Source organism: Dipodomys merriami, unplaced genomic scaffold (genome assembly GCF_024711535.1).
Source record: "Dipodomys merriami isolate MVZ:Mamm:240054 unplaced genomic scaffold, mDipMer1.0.p SCAF_1, whole genome shotgun sequence".
Classification (NCBI taxonomy): domain Eukaryota; kingdom Metazoa; phylum Chordata; class Mammalia; order Rodentia; family Heteromyidae; genus Dipodomys; species Dipodomys merriami.
Window position 1 is genome coordinate 140,569,349 of NW_027202270.1, and position 26,556 is coordinate 140,595,904.

At 40.9% G+C, this 26,556-nt stretch overlaps 1 protein-coding gene across 1 annotated transcript; it reads right to left on the reverse strand.

The window, feature by feature from the left end:
* Positions 1–1,421: 1,421 nt before the first annotated feature.
* On the reverse strand, positions 1,422–26,556 carry Actr10 (actin related protein 10). The gene is made up of 13 exons (XM_070032728.1): positions 26,335–26,556; positions 23,320–23,392; positions 21,556–21,638; positions 20,043–20,151; positions 17,008–17,115; positions 15,482–15,549; positions 15,166–15,245; positions 12,807–12,842; positions 9,760–9,839; positions 9,608–9,681; positions 6,985–7,066; positions 4,710–4,911; positions 1,422–1,830 (listed from the first exon to the last, which is right to left on the reverse strand). The coding sequence occupies exons 1-13, from the start codon at positions 26,409–26,411 to the stop codon at positions 1,649–1,651; spliced, it is 1,254 nt and encodes a 417-aa protein (XP_069888829.1). The 5' UTR covers positions 26,412–26,556; the 3' UTR covers positions 1,422–1,648.

Sequence of the window (26,556 nt, forward strand, 5' to 3'; positions counted from 1 at the left end):
TGACTCATTCAAGAAAGAGTTTGAGCCTTAAGTTGTGGCATTTGGCAGCCCTTGTAAACAAGGACACCCTCTCTAAGTCATTAGCTTCGCATAGCTGTCAGGTGTTTGAGATGCTTGATGCCTTTCCAAAACCTAGTTCCAATGAGGGGGTATAGCTCAGGGGTAGAGCATTTGACTGCAGACCAAAACCTAGTTCCAGGGCTGGGAAGGTGGCTCAGTGTTAGAGTGCTTGCCTAGCATACATGAGGCCCTGGGTTTGATTCCTCAGCACTACATAAACAGCTGGATGCGGCACTGCGGCTCAAGTGGCAGAGTGCTAACCTTGAGCTGAACAACTGAGGGACAGCGCTCAGGCCTGACTGAGTTCAAGCCTCACAACCAACAAAACACAAAAACTAGTTCCATAGGAGTGGGCAGAGTAAGTTTGGTGCCTTCTATGGAAAAGGTGAGCAGGGTAAAGTGGATAATAGGTAGCTGCTAATTAGAACAGGATGTTTAAGGTTGGGCTTCAATTTCTTTTTTTTGGATCCAGTCGTGGGGCCTGAACTCTGGGCCTGGACGCTGTCCCTCAGCTCTTCAGCTCAAGGCGAGTGCTCTACCACTTGAGCCACAGCACCACTTCCGGATTTTTCTTTTTGCTTATGTGGTGCTAAGGAATCGAACCCAGGGCCTCATGCATGCAAGGGAAGCGCTCTACCACTGAGCCACCTTCCCAGCCCTGGGCTTCAATGTCTGTGACTTGAACAAAGATTAAAGTAGTGAGCCTAACTATGTGGCTGGTTGGGAGAAAAGTAATATAGGAAAAAGCAGCCATCATGGTGAGAGGCCTAGGGAAGGGATGGCTGATGTTCTGGAGCAGCAAGAAGGTCCCATGGGCTGCTGTCCACGGGCTGCTGTCCAGTGAATGAAGCAGAAAAATGAGATGAGGTCAGAGAAACAGGAAGAAGTGGGCACATCCTGTGAGACATATCTGACCTCCAGTCCTGAGGCTGGTACTCAGGGGCCAGGCTCTGTCCCTGAGCTTTGTTACTCAAGGCCACATCCAGCTCTGTGTAAATGAAGTAATTGCTGAAAATAATAAAATTAATGGAATCCCAGGGCTCAGGACAGATTATATGAATTGTACAAAAACATTGTTACTATTTTCTTTAACAACCAGACAATGCAATAATAAACTTTCCACAGGGCTGGGAAGGTGGCTCAGTGGTAGAGCGCTTGCCTTGCATGCCTGAGGCCCTGGGTTTGATTCCTCAGCACCACATAAGCAAAAAGAAAAAAGCCAGAAGTGGTGCTGTGGCTCAAGTGGCGCTGTGGCTCAAGTGGTAGAGCGCTGGCCTTGAGCTGAAGAGCTGGGGGTCAGCACCTAGGCCCAGAGTTCAGGCCCCACAACCGGACCTCAAAAAACCCAAAACTTTCCACAATTAAACTGCATAAGTAATTTTATTGGTATAAATACAAGTCTCATGATCACCAGCTACCATTTTATCACGCTACACAAAGAGAAATAAAGTTAAATATTAAATGCAAATACAGAAGTGCTTTCACATTACCAAGGTCACCCATAGTAAAGCTGCCTACATACTTTGTACACTTGCTTGTAATTGAGTAAATGTGTGAAATAAAGCACAGGTGAATCTTAACGAAACATTTATTTCTCAGTGGAAAATGCTCTCTTCATCAGAGGTGGCTGAGCTTTGCCAACGTCAAACATCATTTCCAAAGGAGGGTTGTTGAGAGAACACCAGTCTGGTATGCGGCCTGTCTGATTATAATATTCCTTTGAAACAGAACGGCTCCCAAGTATGTCCTGCAATGCTCCAAAAATAGCTCCTGTGTGTGAAAAATATTTTTGTAGTTAAGATGAAAAACTTTTAATCAAAAAACTTTGTATATACATATATCTGAAAAGAATGGACTGCTAGAACTCAGTAATGAACCCTTACAATTAATTAACTCTGAATTAATTCCAGTGAAGATGGAATTCTAAATAACAAAGTAAACCATTCAGTTTAAAGGGCTTTTAGTCACCCGTTCTTTTTTGCTTTAAAAAGGGCTTGCTCTGGGGCTGGGAAGGTGGCTCAGTGGTAGAGCACTTGCCTTGCATGCTCGAGGACCTGGGTTCGATTCCTCAGCACCACATATGATAAAAGCCGGAAGTGGCGCTGTGGATCAAATGGTAGAGCGCTAGTTTGAGCTGAAGAGCTGAGGGACAGCGCCCAGGCCCAGAGTTCAGGCCCCACGACTGGACCCAAAAAAAAAGGGCTTGCTCTGTGTTAATAAACGAGTTTTCCTGCTTGGAAAAAAAAAAGGGGGGGCTTTTAGTTGATCTAGTGAATATGGTACCAAGTGTCACTGTGTCTGAAAGAATAGTACAGTGGGTGTATTCTCAACTTCTCCAAAGACAATCAGTTTTCTTTGCCACAGCTCCAGGTTCCATGTCAACAAATGTGCAGAACCCAATTCTACATTGAAGACCATAAGAACATGCACGAGGGCTGGGAGTGTGGTTTAGTAGTGGAGTGCTTGCCTCGCATGCATGAAGCCCTGGCTTCTACTCCTCAGTACCATGTACACAGAAAAAGCCAGAAGCAACACTGTGGCTCAAGTGGTAGAGTGCTATTCTTGAGCAAAAGAGGCTCAGGGACAGTGCCCAGGCCCTGAGTTCAAGCCCCAGGACTGGCAAGAGAAAAAAAAAAAGAAAAAGAAGAACATGCATGAGAATCATAAAGATAATTTATGATGGCTACTGGTGGCTCACGCCTATAATCCTAGCTACTCAGGAGGCTGAGATCTGAGCACCATGGAAGCTAGTTCGGGCAGAAAAGTCTCTCTGAAACTTTTATCTCCTATTAACTACTCACAAACTGGTAATGGTGCTGGGGTTCAAAGTGGTAGAGCATAGCCTTGCCAGGCTGAGTTCAAGCCCCACAACTGACAAAAATAAAAAGAAGATAATTTACTTACTAAATTCATTTCTCGTAGATCAAAAGTTCATAAAACTTCAAAAAATGACACTAAAGCTGGGTGCTGGTGGCTCATGCCTTTAATCCTAGCTACTCAAGAGGCTAAGATCCGAGCAATGTGGTTCAAGGCAGCCTAGGCAAGAAATCCCATGAGATTCTAATCTCCAATTAATCACCAGAAAACTGGAAGTGGTGCTATGGCTCAAAATGTTAAAGGGCTAGCCTTGAGCAGACGAGCTCAGGGACAGCATCCAGGTCCTGAGTTCAGGCAAGCTCTATGACTGGCAAAAAACAAAACAAAACAAAACAAAACAACCAGAACACTACATTTAGTTTAAAAATCCTCATGTTGGCTGGGAAGGTGGCTCAGTGGTAGAGCGCTTGCCTTGCATGCATGAGGCTCTGGGTTCGATTCCTCCGCACCACATAAGCAAAAAGAAAAAAGCCGGAATTGGCGCTGTGGCTCAAGTGGTAGAGCACTAGCCTTGAGCTGAAGAGCTGAGGGACAGCACCCAGGCCCAGAGTTCAGGCCCCACAACCGAACCCCCCCCCCCAAAAAAAAAATCCTCATGTTTTGTTTTTCTTCCTTAATGTACTGGTCCTACTTAGTAATGTATAACAGAATATGTACAAGTATAAAAGGTCATGGCTGTTTTTTTTTTTCCAAAGTAGTTACTTTCTGGGCCATTTGCTTAGATGGTAAAACCATCATTTCTTACAACACTCAATAAACTCAGTCACAAATAAAGTAATTATAAAGAGATCAATTTTCACGAGACTCAATATTAAAATAAGTGTTCTAAGCCAGGTACCAGTGGCCCATGCCTATAACCCTAGCTACTCTGGAGGCTGAGATCTAAGGATTGTGGTTTGAAGCCAACCCTGGAAGGAAAGTCCGTGAGACTTTTACCTCCACTAACTCACTCAGAAAAAGCCGTAATGCCCCTCTGTACAGTATTTTCACAATAAAAAAACTTATTAATTAAAAAAAAAAAAAAAGAAAAAGAAAAAGCCGTAATGGTGCTGTGGCTCAAATGGTAGAGGCTCACAAAGAGTGCCCAGGCAACAATAAAGTAAAATAAACACTCTTAAAACTGTATTTTCAAAATAATGTGCCCATTTCTTCTGGCATTTGTATTGTAAGTAAACTTCATCCAATGAAGTTATCCTTCAGAACAGTGTTAACTTTATCCTAACAATGGCCCCCCTCTTTAGAACATTTTATTCAATGTTCAAAGAAAATTAATAGGTTTTTGTTACTTATCTTAAAAACAGTCACCCTACATAGTCCAAGCTGGCCTTTAACAAATGATCTTCCGCCTCAACCTCCTGGGTGGTGGGATTCTTTGTGGGCACTATCATGCATCGCTTACAATTCTATTTTTCTTCTTTTTCTTTTTGTTGGTTGTGGGGCTTCAACTCAGGGCCTGGGTGCTACCCCTGAGCTTTTCTGCTCAAGGCTAGTGCTCTACCATTTTGAGCCACAGCTCTACTTCCATTTTTTTTTTTTGGTGCTCAACTGGAGATAAGAATCTCATGGACTTTCCTGCCTGGGCTGGCTTTGAACCATGATCCTCAGATTCCAGCCTCCTCAGTAGCTAGGATTACAGGTGCAAGCCACCAGTGCCCAGCTACAGTTATATTTAATTATCAATTTTGAACAGTAAATTTTAATACATCCATTAGTAATACCATTCAATAACTAACTACTATATAATTATTATATTTAAAATACTAAGTTCTTACCTCCCAACCAGGCCACGCAATTAGCTTTCGCAGGTGGTGTATGAATTCGGAATGTCTTGGTTCCAAGTGTCTTTTTGTATTTTGGTTTTTCTATCAAATACCTTATTTCTGCAAGCAACCTGTGCAGAAATCCTGGCAACATAGATGTGCCACCTATGATTACCAAATTCTCAGCTAGTTGTTTCCTGGTGTCTATTGGGCACTGTTATTAAAAAAGGAAGTAAAAGAAAAGTTTATTTTAAATTGGACAATGAGATAAATACTGTTTGATTGGATTTAAGAAAGTACACAGAAGCATGTACTACAGACTAAATAGGTCATTATTTGTGTTACAAAACACATGAAAGGTTTCTTTCATGTAGTAAATATAATACCATGACAATACTGTTACTTCCATAAATATACATAACACTTAAAAGATGTTAAAATAACTTTTTATTTTAAATTAGTTTAACATCAAATAGTAGAGAATTTTTAAAATTCTGCAGACCACATGTCAGGCAGTAAATCTGAACGTTCCTATTTTTCAAGCAGAATGCTTAAGCTGGGCAAAAAGCATGAGAAAAAAAATGTCTTTAGTGGGCTGGGAAGGTAGCTCAGTGGTAGAGCGCTTGCCTTGCATGCCTGAGGCCCTGGGTTCGATTCCTCAGCACCACATAAGCAAAAAGAAAAAAGCGGGAAGTAGCGCTGTGGCTCAAGGGGTAGAGCGCTAGCCTTGAGCTGAAGAGCTGAGGGACAGCGCCCAGGCCCAGAGTTCAGGCCCCACGACCGGACCCCCCCCAAAAAAAATGTCTTTAGTAAGGAAAGCATGTAATACTTAATTTCTAATGTGTTATTATCATTTTATTACACACAAAGCTAGGTGCTGAGTGAGAAGATAATACTCTAGGAGCTAGCTGGGAGGGTCAATCAGGTGAGTACAGCTACTCATATAGCCTGGAAGAGTCCTCCCCTTTGGGATGGTCAGGGAGGAAGGGGGCACCTGCCAAGCAATGAGACCTACCAAATGACCCTGGCGATCAATGGGGAGACAGGCAGCCAGAACACACTCACATTCTAGAACACTCTTAGAGAAAGCATGTGTCCACACTGGCTGTCTCTAAAATTTAGGAAAGGTTAAGGCCCATCACCAAGGGCTATCCGATAGGCTCACGGTACTGTCTACAGCAATACTATTTTAGATGGAACTCTATGATGATGATTTAGTCACTGAACAAAGACCCCAATACCATATGCCCTGTGCTATTTAAAAACCAGTATTCTGGGCTGGGAAGTTGGCTCAGTGGTAGTGCTTGCCTTGCATGCATGAGGCCCTGGTTTCAATTCCTCAGCACCACATAAGCAGAAAAAGCCAGAAGTGGTGCTGTGGCTCAAGTGGTAAGGTGCTAGCCTTGAGCTGAAGAGCTGAGGGACAGCGACCAGGCCCAAGAGTTCAAGCCCCATGATCGACAAAAAACAACAACAACAACAAAAACAATAAACAAACAAAAACAGTATTTCCCAAAACCTGAATTTGAAGAAACCACAAGCCACACCACAGAAAATTACAGTACTGCTGTTCTGAAAGGAATTCATTTGTCCATGGCATTCATAATGTTTGCTTTTTATTTATTTATTTTTGTTGGTTGTGGGGCTTAAACTCAGGGCCTAGCCATTGTCCCTGAGCTTCTTTGCTCAAGGCTGGTACTCTTACCACTTTGAGCCACAGCACAACTTATGGTTTTCTGGTGGTTAATTGGAGATAAGAGTCTCACAGACTTTTCTGCCTAGGCTGGCTTTGAACCATGACCGATCTCAGCCTCCTGAGTAGCTCCCAGGCCCTAAGTTAAGCTGCTTGAGTAGCTAGAATTAGGGGACTAAGCCACTGGCGCCCAGCTGGTTTGAACTATTGTAAGTATCATATCTCAGTGCCAAAATAAAACTCATCAACTGTCATTTTTCTTTTTCTTTCCTTTTTTTTTTTTTAGTTTCTTTTTTGTTCTTTGAGAAAGAGTCTTGCTATGTACGTGCCCCAGTCTGGTCTGAAAATCGAAGGTTTCCTGTTTAACCTTCTGAATGCTGGAATCATAGGTATGCAAAATTAACTATAAAATTTAATAAACCAAAATGAGTAAAACATTAAAAAAGGAACACTGCCATGAGAGATGAAAACAAGAAAAAAAATACCTACACTTCTTTGTTCTTACAAATAATATGACAAGGAAAATAGAGAAAATAACATTTAAATTTTCTTTAAAGAACTTTTGGGGTAACAAGAAATTTTTTTTACAAATACCTGTAGAAGGGAATCCAATATTAAAGTGGCAACTGATTTCTCTTCATTATCTTGTTCAAAAAGAATTTCCACAACTGAATCTCTGATGAGATTAAAGAGAGAGCACTTGGTATTACATAATACAGAATAATTTGTAGTCATACTGTCAGTATTATAAATTCTTAGTGCTACGTTACGACAGTGTGTTTCCGTATACATGCATGTCTGGATGTGAGAGTACTGTAGTTTGAACTAGGCTTCACTCGAGCGATGTCTCCAGCTCACTACATAATGCTTATCACAACATGAGCTGTTCTCGTTCATAAGTGAGGTAGTCAGGTGTACCTGCCTCCCAAAGATTGAGGTGAGGATTCAAGGAGTTAGTAGAACAACATCTGGTACACAAAGTAGCATTCCCGATGTATTAGCTACTACTACTACTACTACTACTACCATTATTATTATTGGTCATAGGGCTTGAACTCTGGGCCTGGGCACTGTCCCTCAGCTCTTCAGCTCAAGGCAAGTGCTCTACCACTTGAGCCACAGTGCTACTTCTGTTTTCTGGTGGTTAACTGGAGATAAGAGTCTCACACACTTTCCTGCTTGGGCTGGCTTTGACCTGCGATCCTCAAATCTCAGCCTTCTGAGTAGCTAGTATTACAGAAGTGAGCCACTGGCGCCAGGCCTACTATTATTTTTCTGTAGAGATTTACATATATTTTGTGTCCAATTTTATCACTCCACATCCAATAACAGAAAAGAAACAGTATTTGGTAAAACTAAGACAGAACAAGCAAACAAGGCAGTGATATAGGGGTTTAAAAACAATAAAAATCCTTCTACAGTTCTGTTTTTAAAAAGAATAAATAGGGCTGGAAAGGTGGCTCAGTGGTAGAGTGCTTGCCTTGCATGCATGAGGCCCTGGGTTCGATTCCTCAATACAACATAAGTAGAAAAAGCCAGCAGTGGCGCTGTGGCTCAAGTGGTAGAAAGCTAGCATTGAGCTGAGGAGCTGAGGGACAGTGCCCAGGCCCAGAGTTCAGGCCCAACAACCAAGAAAAAAAAATAAAAAATAAAAATGAAAATAAATAAAAAGAAGCCGGGCACCGGTGGCTCACGCATGTAATCCTAGCTACTCAGGAGGCTGAGACCTGAGGATCGTGGTTCAAAGCAAGCCCAGGCAGGAAAGTCCGTGAGACTCTTATCTCCAATAAACCACTAGAAAACCGGAAGTGGTGCTGTAGCTCAAGCGGTAGAGTGCTGGCCTTGCGCTGAAGAGCACAGGGACTGCGCCCACACCCAGAGTTCAAGCCCCGAGACCACCACCACCAACAACAACAAAATTTAAAAAAAAAATAAAAAGAATAAATAACAAAGATTGCTAGTTGACTACTAAGATACTCATTTTCTTGTTTTCAAATTAAGAAAACTCTGAGCCAGGTACTAGTGGCTCATGCCTGTAATACTAGCTACTCAGGAGGCTGAGACCGAGAAACATGGTGTGAAGCCAGCCCAGGAAAAAAAGGCTGTGAGACTGTTACCTTTAATTAACCACATGAAAATCAGAAGGCTAACAACTGTTAGCCTTGAGCATTAAAGCTTAGGGAGAGCCCCCACGCCCTAATTTCAAGTCCCAGAAATGGCACACACACACATAAAAATTAGGAGAACTATTAAAAAAAAATTAAGAAAACTATTTCGCTGGCTTCCCAAAACATTGAGATCTGTGGATCAAGGTCTGAAGCCAGCAACAGCAGGAAAGTCTGGAACTCCATCTTCAACTAATCCACAAATGGCAAACTAGAGGCATGGCTCAACTGGAAGAATGCCAACCTTGAGCAGAAAAGCCTAGTAAAATTTTGAGGCTCTGAGTTCAAGCCCCAGTACCAGCACACACAGCACATATACACACAAATCTAAAGAGATGCTTAATATGTTACATATTTTTTCTACTTCCTGGTCTTTTACAAAGGAAACTGTCATAAAGGTAAGTTAGAAACAAAAATTATATTGTTACCAATATAATTATAAATCCTTAAGGACAAGTTATGTTGTTTTGTAAGCTCTACGTTATCAGAAAGAATAACCTAGTGAATAATAAAAAGTTAATAATCAACGATCCTGGAAATTGAGAATATTTGAAATAATATAATCTTTTTATCAAAACAAAGTTGTAAGGCACAAACTAGAAAATTACATCCTATGAATGGAACAGCCTCCACCAGTTTTTGCAAATAAAACTTTATTGGAACATAGCCATGTTCATTCATTTAGATACTATATGTAGATAGTTTTGGGCTCTGACTCTAGAGATGAATAACTGCAGAGACAATATGAACCACAAAGCCTAAGATGTTTACTACTGGGTCTTGTACAGAAAATTTACTCATCTCTGGTTTAAAGCATCTTATTTCCTGGTCTGCTTGAAAAAATTGTTTTGTTAAACTCATTTAGAACCACTCTGATGAACAGAGAAAAAAAACTTTTAAAAAGCTGAATGAATTTCTGATGAAAATAAGAAAGTGTAATGAAAAACACTGATATTACGTTGTCAGTATTGAAGTAAAGGCTTATACAAATATTCTGAAAAGCCAAGAATATATTTTAGTTCACTTTTTCCTCATAAAAATTAAGGTCTAACCTGATTGATCCAAGGATATGTAAAATCTTCTCTCCATCTAATGGATAATCAACATTTGGGGGTGGTGTGGGACGCTGAAATGAAAATACCATGAGTGTTAAGTCTATAAACATTGTAAACTCTGAAAAAGGCATGCTTATGTTTTAACTTACCTCATTATTTCCATCAATGTTAAATTTTGCTGCTTGTATTTCTAATCCACGCTTCAGATCACTTACAAAGCAAGTGCGCACTTAGAAGAGAGAAAAGAAACCCCATTATGGTTTGACATTAATTGAGCAGTGAGCCTACATTCAGCTACAATTCTACTCAGTGGACACGTTACTTAAGTGCTCACCTTCTGTAAAAATGTTTACAAAAATTCCCTTTGAGGAAACTATTATATTGGTAGGTAACTTTCTTTTTTTTCTTTTTCTTTTTATTTTTTTTTTATTTGTGAACATACTACAGAGGGGTTACAATTACATGGGCAGGATAATGCATACATTTCTTACCAAGCATTGCAGCCTCCTCCTTTGTTTACCCTTCACCTCCCTTCCCAGCACCACCCCCCCCGCCCCCCGGTAGGTAACTTTCATATAAGAAGCATAGCAAAAAAAGTAAATTAGCGGGGCTAGCAATGTGGCTTAGTGATACAGTGCTTGCCTAGCACGCATGAAGCCCTGGGTTTGATTCCTCAGTACCACATAAATAGAAAAAACCAGAAGTGGTGCTATGGCTCAAGTGATAGAGGGCTAGCTTTGAGCAGAGAGAGGCCCAGAGACAGCCCAAGTCCTGAGTTCGAGCCCCAGGACTGGAAAAAAAAAAGCATCACAAAATGGAGTGCTTCTAATTCAGTATCAAGGGTTTTTTGTTTGTTTTAAAAACTAGATTTCTGGGCTGGGAAGGTGGCTCAGTGGTAGAGTGCTTGCCTTGCATGCCTGAGGCCCTGGGTTCGATTCCTCAGTACCACATAAGCAAAAAGAAAAAAGCCAGAAGTGGGGCTGTGGCTCAAGTGGTAGAGCACTAGCCTTGAGCTGAAGAGCTGAGGGACAGCGCCCAGGCCCAGAGTTCAGGCCCCACAACTGGACCCAAAAAAACAATAACAACAAAAAAAATAAAAATAAAATCTAGATTTCTCTCTCTCCTCTAATTCTTTAAATCTTGATTGGTAGTTAGGCACTGGTGGCTCATGCCTATACCCTTGCTATTCAGGAGGCTGAGGTATGGAGGAGTGAAGTTTGAGATTAGACCAGACAGAAAAGTTCATGGGACTCCATCTCCAAATAAACAGCAAAAAAGTAAGGCTGGAGCTCAAGTGATAGAGTGTCTGCCTAGCAAGTGTGAGGACCTGAGTTCAAACCTTCAAACTGCCAAAAAATAAGAAAGCTTTTTTGTTTGTATTTTAAAAGAAGCAAGCTGGGTGCCAGTGATTCATGCCTATAAATCCTAGCTACTCAGGAGGCTGAGACCTGAGGACAGAGGTTTGAAACCAGACCAGGCAAAAAAGTCTTGAGATCCTTATCTCCAATTAACTACCAAAAAAGCTTAAAGGGGAACTGTGGCTCATGTGATTGCTTGCTAACCTTGAGCAAAAAAGCTCAGGCACAGTGCCAGGCTCTGAGTTCAAGTCCCAGAACTGGCACCCCCCAAAAAAAATTTAAATAAAGACAAAAATTGATACTGAATGCAAATTTATATAACTTGGCTGATTTGTATAGCATTAGTCATCTATGTATTATGAAATAATTTTACAGAACTACGTGTGTGCGCGCGCGCGCACACATGTGCGCCTGCTGAAGCCTTTGACTCTACCACTTGAGTCTCACATTCAGACCAGTATTTTGGGGGGTTAACTGGAGATAGATTCTTGAGGATTCTTCTGCCTAGCTGGCTTTGAAATATGGTTCTCCAGATCTCATCTCATGAGTAATTGGGAGGATTATAGACGTGAACCACTAGTATCTGGCTTAGCTCCTTTTTTAAAATACACACATGGTATGAAACTTTCTTATTATAAAGTAATGAGACTTCAAGTAATATATTCCCTCCTTTTAGATGAGGTAAGTACTTTCAATTTTAATAAATAGGCCAAATTGTTTTCCAGAAAGGTTTTCAATTCTCATTTGAAATACTAAGACTTGTTTTCCCACAATCTCACCAATACTGAATATCTTTCAAAGTTTTGCTAATGTAGTATTTTGCTGAAAAATGGGAAAATAAACACTCCGCATGGTCAATTACTGGTATTTCAGAAAGCGTGAGACTGGAAAAGAGGAAGAAAAACTGTTCCCTTTACTTGCCATATTTCCACTATTTAAGCTTGGCAATAAGCAGAGCAAATGGCTAATATTTAATAGCAATTGAAAAAGTTTTAGATAATTATAACACACATGTAAGCAATATAAGAGCAATAAAGAACAGTTACCACTTGAATACAGCTCTACTTCCACCTTTTTGGTGGTTGATTGGAGCCTCTGAAGTAGCTAGGAATACAAGCATGAGCTTCTGGCCACCACGACTGCATATTTTTTTCCACATAATTGAGAAGCTGCTTCAATAGCACACCATGAATACTTCCAATGCACTGTAGCTCCAGTCTATAATCCTACTCAGGAGGCTGAGGTCTGAGGATAGCGGTTCCAAGCCAGCCTGGGCAGGAAAGTCTGCAAAACTCTTTTTTTTTGGGTCCGGTCGTGGGGCCTGAACTCTGGGCCTGGCCGCTGTCCCTCAGCTCTTCAGCTCAAGGCTAGCACTCTATCACTTGAGCCACAGCGCCTCTTCCGGCTTTTTTCTTTTTGCTTATGTGGTGCTGAGGAATCGAACCCAGGGCCTCAGGCATGCAAGGCAAGCACTCTACCACTGAGCCACCTTCCCAGCCCCTGCAAAACTCTTATCTCCAATTAACTACCAGAAAACCAAAAGTAGAGCTGTGGCTCAAAATGGCAGTGTGCTAGCCTTGTGCAAAAGAGCTCAGGGATAGCTCCCAGGCCCTGAGTTCAAGCCCCAGGGCTAAGTGGGAAAAAAAAATTAATAAATAATGATAAAATTCCAGTGCTTTATATGTCTAAAGAAAAATCAGAACTTTAATTTTATTTTTCTATCATCTATGAATTAAACATTTTTAGGTTATAAGTACATTTTTTGTGTATTTAAAAAACACAAAAACAGATAATATTTGAACTAACACTACAGAATGAAATTTAGTGAACTTCATTACCTTTAATATCCTCTAAGATGCCTTCTGGAACTGAACCTAAAACAAAAATTTTATTAAGAATTAAAGAACTGTCATAAGTAAAGATATACTCATTATTTCCATTGTTTTATTTCAGCAAAACACTAAAAAAGTTCTACTAAAAATTTTTAAAAGTCTAATACAAAAGAAGAACCTAGGAGTACATTAAGTGCTATAGCTGTACATACTCATGACCTTTGTAACACTAAAATCCCTAAAATGTAAGAGAAGGCTGGGGATGGATATAAGTAATAGAGAGAACCCTAGCAAAAAGTAAATAAAAATTAATTTTTAGGAGGTTGCTGGGATTTGAACTCAGGGCTTTGTAGTTGCCAGACAGGCATCTTACCACCTTAATTCTTTTTGCTTTTGTTCAAGTCTGGCCTGGGCCTGCTAGGACCTCCATCTTTTTTTTTTGTCGGTCGTGGGGCTTGAACTCTGGGCCAGGGTGCTTTCCCTGCACTCTTCAGCTCAAGGCGGGTGTTCCACCACTTGAGCCACAGCACCACTTCTTGGTTTTTAGAGGTTTATTGGAGATAAGAGTCTCACTGAGTTTCCTGCCCGGGCTGGCTTTGAACCATGATCCTCAAATCTCAGCCTCCAGAATAGCTAGGATTACAGGCATGAGCCACCGGTGCTCAGCCTCGATCTTTATGCTTCCTAAGTAGCTGATATGTCAGACACATATCACTGCACCAGCTTTATTTTTTTAATGGTTAAGATGGGCTCTCATTCAGTTAATAACTGAAAAGATGAATGTGAAAATATGACTCAGTAGTAGAGATACAGCCTTGCGCAAAAAAGCCAGGTAAGAGAGCAAGGCCCTGAGTTCAAGCCCAAGTACAGAAGACTATAAAATAAAATGGTAGCTGAAATAAAATTGAAGAGAATCAGTTCAGAGAGCAGGATCCTGTAATAAGGCAAGGAAGAAATAATGGGGGATTAGATTAAAACAATGTCTTTGTTTCTAGCCTAATGGTATGGAAGATAAAAAAAGAGGTGAGATGAGAAGATTTCTGAGAGGAATTCAAAGTACATGCTAACTCCTACTTTTCTAAATGAAAGATAAGAAAGAAGATAGTATCATTATCTAATAATTAGTAACCAAATTAAGAAGAGGGGAGAGAGCATTTGTTCACTTTTCTGGAGTGTTAACTTTGAGGTCCAGGTGACATGCACAATTTTTATCTCAAATTAGGAATACCAAGTTCAGAAAAAAGATCAGGCCCAGTAATACAGTGGAGAATCAATAGCATGAACATGTAGCTGACATCAAGGGAGTTTAAAATCACCGTTAAAAAGCCAGTAGGGGGGCTGGGAAGGTGGCTCAGTGGTAGAGTGCTTGCTTTGCATGCATGCCCTGGGTTTGATTCCTCAGTATCACATAAGCAGAAAAAATATGGAAGTGGCGCTGTGGCTCAAGTGGTGGAGTACTAGTCTTGAGCTGGGGAGCTGAGGGACAGTGCCCAGGCCCAGAGTTCAGGCCCCACGACCATCAACAACAGCAACAAAAAAAACCAAACCAAAGCAAAAAAAAAAGCTAGTAGGGGCTGGGAATGTGTCTTAATGGTAGAGTGCTTGCCTACCATGCCTGAAGCCCTGGGTTCAATTCCCCAGTACAATATACACAGAAAAAGCGGAAAGTGCTATTGTGGCTCAAGTGGTAGAGTGCTAGCTTTGAACAAAAGAAGCTCAGGGACAGTGCCTAGGCCCTGAGTTCAAGCCACAGGACTGGCCAAAAAAAACCCAAAAAAACAAAAAACCAGTAGGGCCAAGTGCTGGTGCTCATGCTATAATCCTACCTACTCAGGAGGTTGAGATCTGAGGTTCACGGTTCAAAGCCAGCCCAAGGAGGAAAATCTGAGACTCTTATCTCCATTTAACTACCAGAAAAAGCTGGAAGTAGAGCTGTGGCTTCAGTGGTAGAGCACACTGGAACCAGCACAAAAACAAAAACAAAAACAAAAACAAAAAGCCATTAGGAAAAGAAGGAACAAAGAAAGCCAGATCCCTAGAACATGGAATAGAAAACAAGAGCAGAAGAAATGCAGGGGGAATGTTCAGAAACAACAGAACACCAAAATAGAAGAGAATTCTGAAAGCAAAGGAGAAAGGATTTCAAGATAACCCAAAACATTTACCATTTTGGAAAGAATGATTGATGGACAAAACCTGAATTTGGTGATTTGATAGCTCCATGATGACCTTATAAGTAGAGCAAGATCATCAAAGTGATGAAGGAAAAATGAGAATAACAATGTAATAGACGAAATACTAAAATACAAGTTAAGACGTGAAAAGAAGACATTTTAAGCTCTTAAACAGCGAAAAGTGAATTTACCCATGACAGAAGGAAGGCTCTGTTCTTTAGCAGCACCCGTGTCAACAGTACATTGTTCCAACAGTTGAGTTTCCAACTCCCTGAAATGTGAAAATGTTACTGAAATTAAAGTACTGCAAAATGGTATCCCTTTCTTAATATTTTCGTTATGTATGATGCATTAAATAACATTATTCTGAAAGAACAAATACACTCAAAACTAGTAAGAAGAATGGGATGCATGACAAGTCTTCTACTAATCACCAGTCAGCAAACAGATTCGCATCTGCTTTTGCGGCACTGGTGAGGAGAATGAGCTGGAATCCAGGACACTTACTTGTGAAGAGCTTTTCCTCCTAGGGGCAGTGCTCCCCAACAGTTCAGTACTGGAATTCCTTCATATATCCATGGAGGAGTCAAGGATGTCACTATTTCAGATCAAATATGGTTTCCTAGGCATTTTTCTCACCTATAGTATTGTTTTAAATCAACTTTGGTAATTTTTTTTTTGGGGGGGGGGCCTGAACTCTGGGCCTGGCCTCAGCTCTTCAGCTCAAGGCTAGCACTCTACCACTTGAGCCATAGCACCACTTCCGGCTTTTTTTTCTGCTTATGTGGTGATGTGGTGCTGAGGAATCGAACCCAGGACCTCATGCATGCAAGGCAAGTGCTCTACCACTGAACCACCTTCCCAGCCCTGAATTCTTATTTTTTATGTTTAAGTTACAGAAGAAACAAAGGGCAAGTGTTGTTCATATTCTTTACCAAAGGAAATAATCTGTCTCACACAAACATACTCACGCTCATGCACATGCATACATGTATGCTCTCTCTTACTCTCTTTCTTCATTAATTAGGGCTAGGGATCTAATAAAATAAGCTTCTAGTGATATGGCTGTTTGAAGTTTGAATACTTAAAATTGAAATATGCTATAACCCACACATCAAATTTAGAAGACATTAATTAAAAAGATGGGTATTGACGGAGATGCATTTTATTCATAAACTGCTTTGTTGAATGGCAACTCCTTGTAAATATAACTTTTTAAAAAAAAGATGTGCTCTTACTGTGCATCTGACTAGAAAAAGAGCTCATAAACCTAACATATACTGTCTCTGTGACTATCTGGACACAAAGGAAAAAGAGAATTCACTTGGTCTTTTTCTTTTTGCTCTGTGCCAGTCCTAGGAATTGAACTCAGGACACTATCCCTGAGCCTTTTTTCTGGTCCTGGGGTTTGAACTCTGGGCCTGGCCATTGTCCCTGAGATTCCTTTGCTCAAGGTGAATGCTCTACCACTTGACCACAGCTCCACTTCTGGCTCTTTGGTAGTTTTATTGGACATAAGAACCTTACAGACTTTCCTGCCTGGGCTGGCTTTGAACTGCGATCCTCAGATCTCAGCCTCCTGAGCAGCTAGGACTTCAGCTGTTAGCCACCACACAGGTGGTATTTGCTTTTCTATGGTCCACCTTTATTTCAGCTGCTTTAAGGCTATGTTAATAATCCTGCCATTTAAAACCTTTTTTTTTCATTTCAGTTTTTCCAATTATTCCTGTATTAACTTTTCTTAGAACTGAACTATTCTGATCAACTTGACACATCCTAATTAGCTTAGGTGCCTCCTGAACTCTGAACATATTTACCAGGTCATTGCTAGAATATATCTTAAGATAAATAACAATGATAATCTCTGCACTGAAGTAAATACAAGTCTTGTACACCTATGAATGTTATCATATGATCATTTATATGATCATAAAAACTCACAATAGTTCAATCCAATAAATATTATTTGTAGTAAATCTGCTAATTTTTCTTAGAGTAAAATAAACTATTTGGCTAGTTGACAAGAAAGATACAGGTAACACGAGGCTTTCCCTATATCCGCAATCCAGGACCATGGCTGAGTTGATGCCAAGTGTCAGAAGAGCCATCAGATGACTGGGAGCAAGCAAAACCGACGGAACCTAGAATACAGTGACGGAACCACAATGAGTGCGTGCCACTTATCTGAAGGCGGTTGCCCTGACTCAAATACATTTGAAAAAATTCATAGGTAGCATTAAGTTCAGAATTAGTTCACTTATTTATATGAATTTATTCAATACTTAAGATATTATATAACACATATAAGGCTAAGTTTAAACTAAGTCATTTCATTCCAAAATGAGAATCCGGAGGCACTTTTATCAGTGTTTTTTTTTTTCCCTTTTGGAACAGAAAACTGAAAAGGACAGAGATACAGAAACGTAAATTTAGAGAAATGACATTGCAAAAAAAATTTTTTTATAGGCCATGGGGCTTGAACTCAGGGCCTGGGTGCTGTTTCTGAGCTCTTTTGTTCAAGGCCAGTGCTCCACCACTTTGAGCCACAGTTCCACTTCACGTTTCTTGGTGGTCAATTGGAGAGAAGAGTCTCATGGACTTTCCTACCTGGGGTGGCTTTGAACTGAAATTCTCAGATCTCAGTCTCCTGAGTAGCTAAGTTTACAGGTGTGAGCCACCAGTGCCAGGCTGAAAAAAATATTCGTGATTGCCTTTATTTGCAAAGTTTGTAATGCAAACTGTATTTTAAAACAACATAGTATAGCTATTTAAAGAACAGAACTATGAAAATTTGTATTGTGTGAAAGTATTTTCAGTGACAATTTGCTAGATTTGTGACACTTCAAATGTCAGCGATCCAAACAGAATATTAAAGTTTATCAAAATCAAATGGCTAACAAGGAGCCACACTTTTCCAAAGGAGATATACCAGGTAGTCACATAGGACATAAAGACATGAACAGGACAGACAATCTCCTTCAATCAGATCAGAGATGACATGTTTCCCACCCTTGCCCACTGGGTACTGGGGATTGAACCGCATGCCTTATACATACTAAGCAAGCACTCACTCTTCCTTGCCCTAACCCCCCACCCCCACTACTGAGAGATGGACTCAGGGCCTCGTGCTTGCTAGGCAGGAGCTTAAACCACTCTACTAGCCATTTTTATTGTTTATTCTTGAGATAGTCTACATTTATGCTCAGGCTGGCCTAGGCTGTGTCTGGTCTGGACAGTAATCATCCTATTTGTGCTTCCTTGCATAGCTGGGATGATAGGCTCATATCACTGGCTATGAACTGTGATCCTCAGATTTCAGCCTCCCAAACAGCTAAGATAATAGACCTGGCTCAATCTTATTCTTGATCTTTAAAATAGCTTGACTCCTACAGAATGAAATATACAAGTAATATTACTAATATCAAGAGGTAAGTCTCATTCCTAAGAGACAGTGTTTAAATACTCCATTTAGGCCTGGGGCTAGTGGCTCACACCTGTAACTAGTGGCTCACATCTAACTATTCAGGAGGCTAACATTCAAATGATCATGATTGGCAGAAAAGTCATGAAATTCCATTTCCAAAATAACCAGTAAAAAGCCAGGCTGGAGTTGTGATTCAAGTGATAGTGTACCAGCTAAGCAAGCATAACCTGAGTAAGAGACAGACCCCTTGTGCAAATTTGTAAAGAGGAGGAAGGCAGGGGGGGAAAGAGATAACTCCATTTAAAAGAAATTTAAAGGGGCTGGGAAGGTGGCCCAGTGGTAGAGTGCTTGCCTTGCATGCATGAGGCCCTGGGTTCGATTCCTCAGCACCGCATAAGCAAAACGCCGGAAGTGGCACTGTGGCTCAAGTGGTAGAGCGCTAGCCTTGAGCTGAAGAGCTGAGGGACAGCGCCCAGGCCCAGAGTTCAGGCCCCACAACCGGACCCAAAAAAAAAAAAAAAAAAAAAAAAAAAGAAATTTAAAAATCGTGCACTTGTGGCTCACACTTGTAATCTGGCTACTTAGGAGGTTGAGATCTGAGGATCACAGTTCAAAGTCAGCCTGGGCAAGAAAGTTGGTGAGCCCCATCTCCAAAAAATACCCCCAGAAGTGGAGCTGTGGCTCAAGTGGTAGAGTGCTAGCCTTGAGTGCAAAAGCTTAGGGACCATGCCCAGGCCCTGAGTTTAAGCCCCCAAATGGGCACAAAAACAAGCAAAGAAACGCAAAATGTAAAATGCATGTCTGTCAAAACAGACAGTATAATTAAAACACAGAAACTAGTCCTAGACTTAGAAGTATGCCATAAATTCTACTCCACTGAATATATCTTTTAATTATTTAAAGAAAAATTCCCAAACTAAAAAACTTGACATAAGTAACTGAAGCCAACCACCACCAGTGACTCACATCTGTAATCCAATCCTAGCTTTGTCAGAAGGCTGAAATATGAAGATCCAGATTGAAAGCCAATATAGGCAGACAAATAAGAGACTCTTAACTCCAATTATCAAAAAGCTGAAAGTGAATGTGTAGCTTTGAATGAAAAAGCTAAGCAAGAGTATGAGGTCCTGAGTTCAAGCCCCACTACCTACACACATACACATAAAAAAGTTAAACGTTATGCGTGATAAGGGGAAGATTCCCCTAAAACCTAATCTATAAGACTTTTATTGCTTAATATTCTATTGACTTTTTTTTTCAGTGCTGAGGATTGAATCAGGAATTTACACATGCTAGCAATCACTCTACCATCGAGCTGTAATCACAACTTTCTCTCCAATTAGAAACAATTGATTAATTTGATTTACAAATATGTACCTCAGAGCCAGGTGCTGGTGGCTCACACCTGTAATCCTAGGTACTCAGGAGGCTGAGATCTGAGGATCGAGGTTCAAAGCCAGCCCGGGCAGGAAAGTCTATGAGACTCTTATCTCCAATAAACAACCAGAAAACCGAAGTAACGCTGTGGCTCAAGTGGCAGAGCGCTTGCCTTGAGCTGAAGAGCTGAGGGACAGCTCCTAGGCCCAGAGTTCAAGCCCCACAACCAACAAAAATGAGTAAATAAATAAATAAATAAATAGTTACCTCAAAATATTTGAAAAGAACACGAGTGAGTGTCTCTCTGAAGTGGGAAGGACATAGTACCGACTCAATCACTACGACTCGGCGGTCTCTGGGATTCACTAACAGATGCCTGAAAAACAGTAATTTTATTTTTTAAGAGTAAAAATTACAGTTTGTACCTATTTGGTAAGTAATCCAATTTGAGAAAAAAAAGATTATACTAACTTAGCCTTTATGACATAGATATTTCCATCTTAGTACCTCAGAAAAATTACATTTCTCAGTTCTTACAATGTGCCACAGTACTATGCCAAGAACTTTATTAAGTCACATTATGTCAGAAAAGAAAATGGCAGCCTATTATGATCATTAATGATAGCTATTAAAAAGATGATTTTACTTTTGAGGTTTTTCTTTTTTCTTTTTTTTTGGTTGGCCGTGGGGCTTGAACTCTGGGCCTGGGCTCTGTCCTTCAGCTCTTCAGCTCAAGGCGAGCGCTCTACCACTTGAGCTACAGCGCCACTTCCGGTTTTCTGGTGGTTTATTGGAGATAGGAGTCTCACGGTCTCTCCTGCCTGGGCTGGCTTTGAACCGTGATCCTCAGATCTCAGCCTCCTGAGTAGCTAGGATTACAGGCGTGAGCCACCAGCGCCCGGCCACTTTTGAGGTTTTTATACAAGTAATATACATTCACCAAACTCCCAATGTTAAAGACCTTAACTTGAGAGCTAATACTTAACTAAGAGCTAATACTTCTACTGCCCAGAAATGACTGATTGCAGTTTGTGCACTTTTTTATTCTTGTTGATGTGCATGCACATTTTGAACATTTCATTCTGTATCAGCTGTTTTTCAATATTCCCTTTTCAATTGTCAATAGACTTATCTACTACATCCAAACACGGAATCTTCCCTCCTCATTTTTTTTCTTTTTGGTGCTGAAGACTGAACCCCTGGCTTTGTACATGCTAGGCAAGAGCTCTAACATAGAGCTAAACATTCTGGCTTCCACAACTCCTTTTTAATGATTGCATGATATTATACTCTAATAGTGATTTTTATCACTATTTTCTTATGTTTGCCTATTTTCCAGTTTTCAAATCTATTTTTTTTTTTGATTGGTTGTGGGGCTTGAGCTCTGGGCTTAGTCAATGTCACTGAGCTTGTCAACATTTTTTCCTCTCCTCAGATGTAACATAATAGCCAAAATCACTATAAGTGGCATTAGAAAAAGCTAACTGTTAGGGCTGGGAAGGTGGCCCAGTGGTAGAGTGCTTGCCTTGCATGCCTGAGGCCCTGGGTTCGATTCCTCAGCACCGCATAAGCAAAAAGCCGGAAGTGGCACTGTGGCTCAAGTGGTAGAGCGCTAGCCTTGAGCTGAAGAGCTGAGGGACAGCGCCCAGGCCAAGAGTTCAGGCCCCACAACCGGACCCCCCCCCCCAAAAAAAAAAAAAAGAAAAAAAAGAAAAAGAAAAAGAAAAAGCTAACTGCAAAATCTAGAAAAAGAACCCAGCTAAACATAATTGCATCTTACCTGAAGTAGAGTAGGTGGATGAATTCCTTTAGGTAGGAATATAATTCTTCTGTATTAATATTATATTGGACAACTTTGATAGGCTGTAAAAATTAAAATTATGTTTAAAAATTATATTAATATCAAATTAAAATTAAATATGCTCTTTTATGTCATAAATGTATTTTCTAAATACATTTCTAAATGAAAGGCAGTTTGTATTAAGGACAGATGTAAAAATTAAATATAGACTTATCTCTTAAATTATGAATCTTTAAGACCTGGCAACCTCTAAAAACATGGGAGTATTCTGGCTGGTGGTAATATAAATCTGTAAATAAATACAGAGCTGTGTTTATAGATATTATTCATTTTGGTATAATTGATGATAAAAAGTCAGCACTAATTTAAAAGCATCAAATACTCTAGACTTGTTTCAGTACCTACTCATCACTCCCTAAGCACTGATACCTTCATTTTTGCCACAATACCACCTTCAATTACTTGGAAAAATGTATATCTTACTGTAAAGCTGTAAGCTCTAAGGGTAGGTTGTTCACTAAGGTGTGGTAAAGTTGAGAACACTATTAGCACTAAAGCAGCATGTACAAACACTACAGAACTGTGCAATATTAGCACTCCATCACAAGGGCTTCACTTAGTCTCAGAAGCTAAGCTTCAAGTTCTCTCATGTATCAATAGCAAACCTCTTTTAATGTACTCTTTGAAAGGAAAGACCATCAGTAAGGCTCATGTGTTGACTTTATGTATCTTAAGGAGGGTTCTAAACTACATATAAATGAATAGAGGTAATCTTCATGTATGTTTGACTTTTCAAAATAGTAAAAGCTCAGAACATTAAGAGGCTGTTGATGAAAATGTAAAGGTAGAGTTCAGTCAATCTATTGAGGGACATAGTAATGACAACTTTTATAAAGCCAAGTGACATAAAAAATAAACAGAAACTTCCATCACACTCTGAATACTGCACTACACATCTCCTTTATTTCTAGTTTGTTTAATATGTTGCAGATATTTTTGAAAACAATAAAATATTTCCCTAATCAAGCACAATTCAAACAATTTCTAGTATGTTCTACTGACAATTATAACTTGATGTACTGGCTCTACAATATGTATTTACTTTTTTTCTTGTGTCAGTACTGGTACTTGAACTCAGGGCTTGGACACTTTGCTTTAGCTTATTTACTCAAGGCCAACACTCTGCCACTTGAGCCACAGCTCCACTTCTGGCATTTAGGTGGTTCTCAGGAGATAAAGAGTCTCACAGCCTTTCCTGCTTGGGTTGGCTTCTAACCTCGGATCCTCAGATCTCAGCCTCTTGATTAGTTAGGATTACAGGTGTGAACCACTGGCACCTGGTTTAGTACTATGGGTTTGAACTCAGGCCCTCATGCGTCCTAGGCTATCAGGATACCACTGAGATATGATTCCAGCCCTGTTTTTCACTTGTTATTTTTAGGACAGGGTCTCGCTTCCCTCGTGTAAGGGCCTGAGGCTTCAATGTCCCTCCAATAATGGCTGTTTAAAATTTGTTTAAAATTTTGTTTAAGGGCTGGGAAAGTGGCTCAATGGTAGAGTGCTTGCTTTACATGCATGAGGCTCTGGGTTCGATTCCTCAGCACCACATATGCCTAATAAAGAAGTGGCGCTGTGGCTCAAGTGGTAGAGTGGTAGCCTTCAGCTGAAGAGCTCAAGGACAAGTGTCCAGGCCCTGAGTTCAGGCCCCACAACTGACAAAAAAAAAAAAAGTTTAAAAAATACCTTAGGCATGCCAACTCTTTTTATCACACTAGGAATTATACATCTTGGGCCAGTTTCACCAGCAAATCCACACCTGCAAATAAGTAGAAAATTAAAAGTCAACGTATAGCATTCTTTCTAAATATTTGACAGAGAAACAAGTTGTTCTGTATTTGTTTCAAAACAATAGAAACAAAAACATCTGGAAATAGTTCTATGCAAAGGTACCAAAAACTAAAAAACTAAAAAACAACAACAAAGCCCTAAGAAATAAGTAACATCTTAATAAGCTAGATATTAAAGAAAAAAATCAAATTATTTCAAATTTGTGACTCTGAAATAAGTCAGAATATCATTTTACTTTTCCTCAGGTTTTAATTTTAGATGAATTTTGGGTAATTTTAGATGAATTTCTGTAACCTTCTGTACCAAGTATGTGACTTCACCCATACACATCTGCACAAATGTGTTGGTACACGACTTAGTCATTATACATCCTAAGAGTGAACTTACACAAACCTAAACAGCAAGCCTGCTTCACTTAGTAGCTACCAACCTGCACTGCATGTTACTATACTGAATACTACAGAAAACTGTAACACATGGTATCCTGTACCTAAATATATAAAGGAAACATAGTTGTATATTTGTATCTAAATCATTCCTACTTAGTCATACCTACTTAGTCATTCACCAAATACTAACATATAGTCAATACCAGACCACATACATGACAGTGAGGCAGTAATATGCTGTCGTTAATTGAAATGGCACCATACTATAATTCAAGTTAGTAACTCATAATTCTAGTCATTCTAATATTAATAGCCTCCAAATTACCTTTCAGTCTATTTTCTAGCTATACACATTTGACCATTAAAAACACCTTCTATACGTTGAACTCAAATGCTTACATTAGGTCTATTAATATGTGTGTATTAACATACTAATAGCAATTGCTGTTATTTTCAAAACCACAATATTTTTATCCAATTTTGGCCATTTTTTGTTTCATGTTAGGAAAAAACTGCTAGTAATATTTCTAAAAATGATCACAATGTTAGTCTTTTTCTTTGTCCAAGATCAGACCTCATGGCTAGTGTACTACCAACTGAGCCATGCCTTCAACCCCTTCGTTTAGTCTTTTTCTTTTATGGGTAATGGGGCTTGAATTCAGGGCCTGGGTGCAGTACCTGAGCTCTTTTGCTCATAGCTAGTGCTCTACCACTTTTAAGACACGGAGCCACTTCTGGTTTTCTGGTGGTTAAGGAGATGAGTCTAACAGCCTTTCCTGCTTGGGCTGGCTTCTAATTTCAGATCCTCAGATCTCAGCCTCCTGAGAAGCTAGAACTACAGGTGTGAGCCACCAGTGCCTGGCACATAGTTTAATATTAATGTCATCTCTTCTGTTCAGTTTTTGGTTCTGTTCTCCTTCTATGCCCAAATATGTTCTCTTTGCCTTTTGCTATTTCCATCTCCATGTTTATTTGCACTTGAGCTTTTTTTTCCCCCAGTCCTGGGGAATGAACTCAGGGTCTGTGCACTGTCCCTGAGGCTCTGTGGTCAAGGCTAGTGCTCTATCACTTGAGCCACAGCACCACTTCCAGCTTTTTCTGCTTATGTGCTGCTGAGGAATCGAACCTAGGGCCTCATGCATGCAAGGCAAGCACTGAGCCACCTTCCCAGCCCCCTGCTGTGTTTTTAATCATCATATTTGAATGGAATAACTTTTGCTTATTTTTTTCAATGTACAGGCAAAATAGCTATCTGTATAGAGTAGTAGTCTTAAGGTATTTGAGGTTTTTTTTTTTAAATTAAGAAACATAAGAAAATATGAATTAATGAAGGCTTGTCTTAAATAGGAGGGCATACTGAGGAAAATTTTTGTTTAGTGGAGCCAGTGACTCATGCCTGTAATCCTAGATGTTCAGAGGCTGAAATCTGAGGATCATGGTTTGGTTCCAAGCCAGCTGGGACAGGAGAGTCTTTGAGACTCTATAATCTCCAACTACCCAAAAAGCCAGAAATGGAGCTCAAGTAATAGAGCGCTAGTCTTGAGCAAAAAAAAAAGTTCAAGGATAAGCATGTAAGCCTTGTGTTCAAGTCACAGGACACACACACACACGCATACACAACACACACACACACACACACACACACACACACACAGAGTGTTTAATCCAATCATATAGTTTTTTTTTTAAGTTGGTACTGGGGTTTAGAACTCAAGGCTTTTCAACTTATTATGTAGGTGCTCAAACACCGAGCCATGTCTCTAGCCCCAATTCTGTAGTTTAGTATAACATTTTAAGCAGTTCGTTCTTTTGACCACTTATTCAATAGCGGTCTAGTGTTTTCAATATGTAAAGGTTTTCTCAAAAAAAAAATTTTTTTTATCTCGCATACATGTAAGAAGTAATGCTGCCTGTCGCTTCATTCCCTTGAGCCCAGTAACTAAGACGGCGGTCCAAGGACCCCAAGGTTTAAGTCTGCCAATCCCTGGAAACTGTAGGTATGCTTTAATTAAGTTTTTTTTTTTTTTTTTACATTTGTGGCTTCCAAAGATCTCTGCCATCCAAAACGCTGAGAAACACTACTCCTGTGTTTACCAGTTGCTCGTTCCAAGTGTACGATGTAACCTGAGTTTAAGGAAGACCAGAGTCGAAAGCGCTAGGGTTTCCTCCTGGTCCTGCCGGTCTCTCTAACCCGACTTCCAACATCAGGAGCCGCGCCTCCGCCCAACACGCGCTTTACACACTGCAGCTAGGGTCCTGCCCCGCGGGAGCGGGGTCGGGGTGGCCGCGGGCCTCCCGGGGCTGGGTTCGGGGAAGGCCCCGAGGCGGCGGCGGAGGCAAGCCTTCGGGAGCTTCCGGGGCCTCTCCGGGCAGCCAGACCCCGCACCGCACCACCGGACGCTGAGGATGCGCTTCCCTTTGCTGGGGGGAGAGGAGAGGCCCCCGCCGCCGAGCCCGCCGAGGGCCCGGGCCCGGCCGGCCGCGCTCCCCGGGGGCCCGCAGGGGGCCCGCGGCCACTCACTTGGTGAAGGCCTCTCCGAGGTCGATCACGACGGCCGTTTTCTCGCCACCGCTCCCCAGGCCCTCGTAGAGCGGCATCGCGGTCGGAGAGACGAGGGCACGGCGGGAGGGAGGTCGCGGGACCACAACCCCGGGGCCTCCGGTTCCCGGGATGGAGGCGGGCCGGGGGCGGGGCCGGGGTTTCGAGGCGGGCGAGGTGTGGGCGGCGGCGGTGGCCCGGAGA

Bases quoted from the DNA above. Each gene is read 5' to 3' on its own strand.
- Actr10 (XM_070032728.1), bottom strand. From the start codon at position 26,411: ATGCCGCTCTACGAGGGCCTGGGGAGCGGTGGCGAGAAAACGGCCGTC. The intron at 20,152-21,555 runs GTAAGATGCAAT...ACTGTTTTTCAG, and splicing joins ATCCACCTACTCTACTTCAG to GCATCTGTTAGTGAATCCCA. The intron at 4,912-6,984 runs GTATTTGTAAAA...TTTTAATAACAG, and splicing joins TATTGGATTCCCTTCTACAG to TGCCCAATAGACACCAGGAA.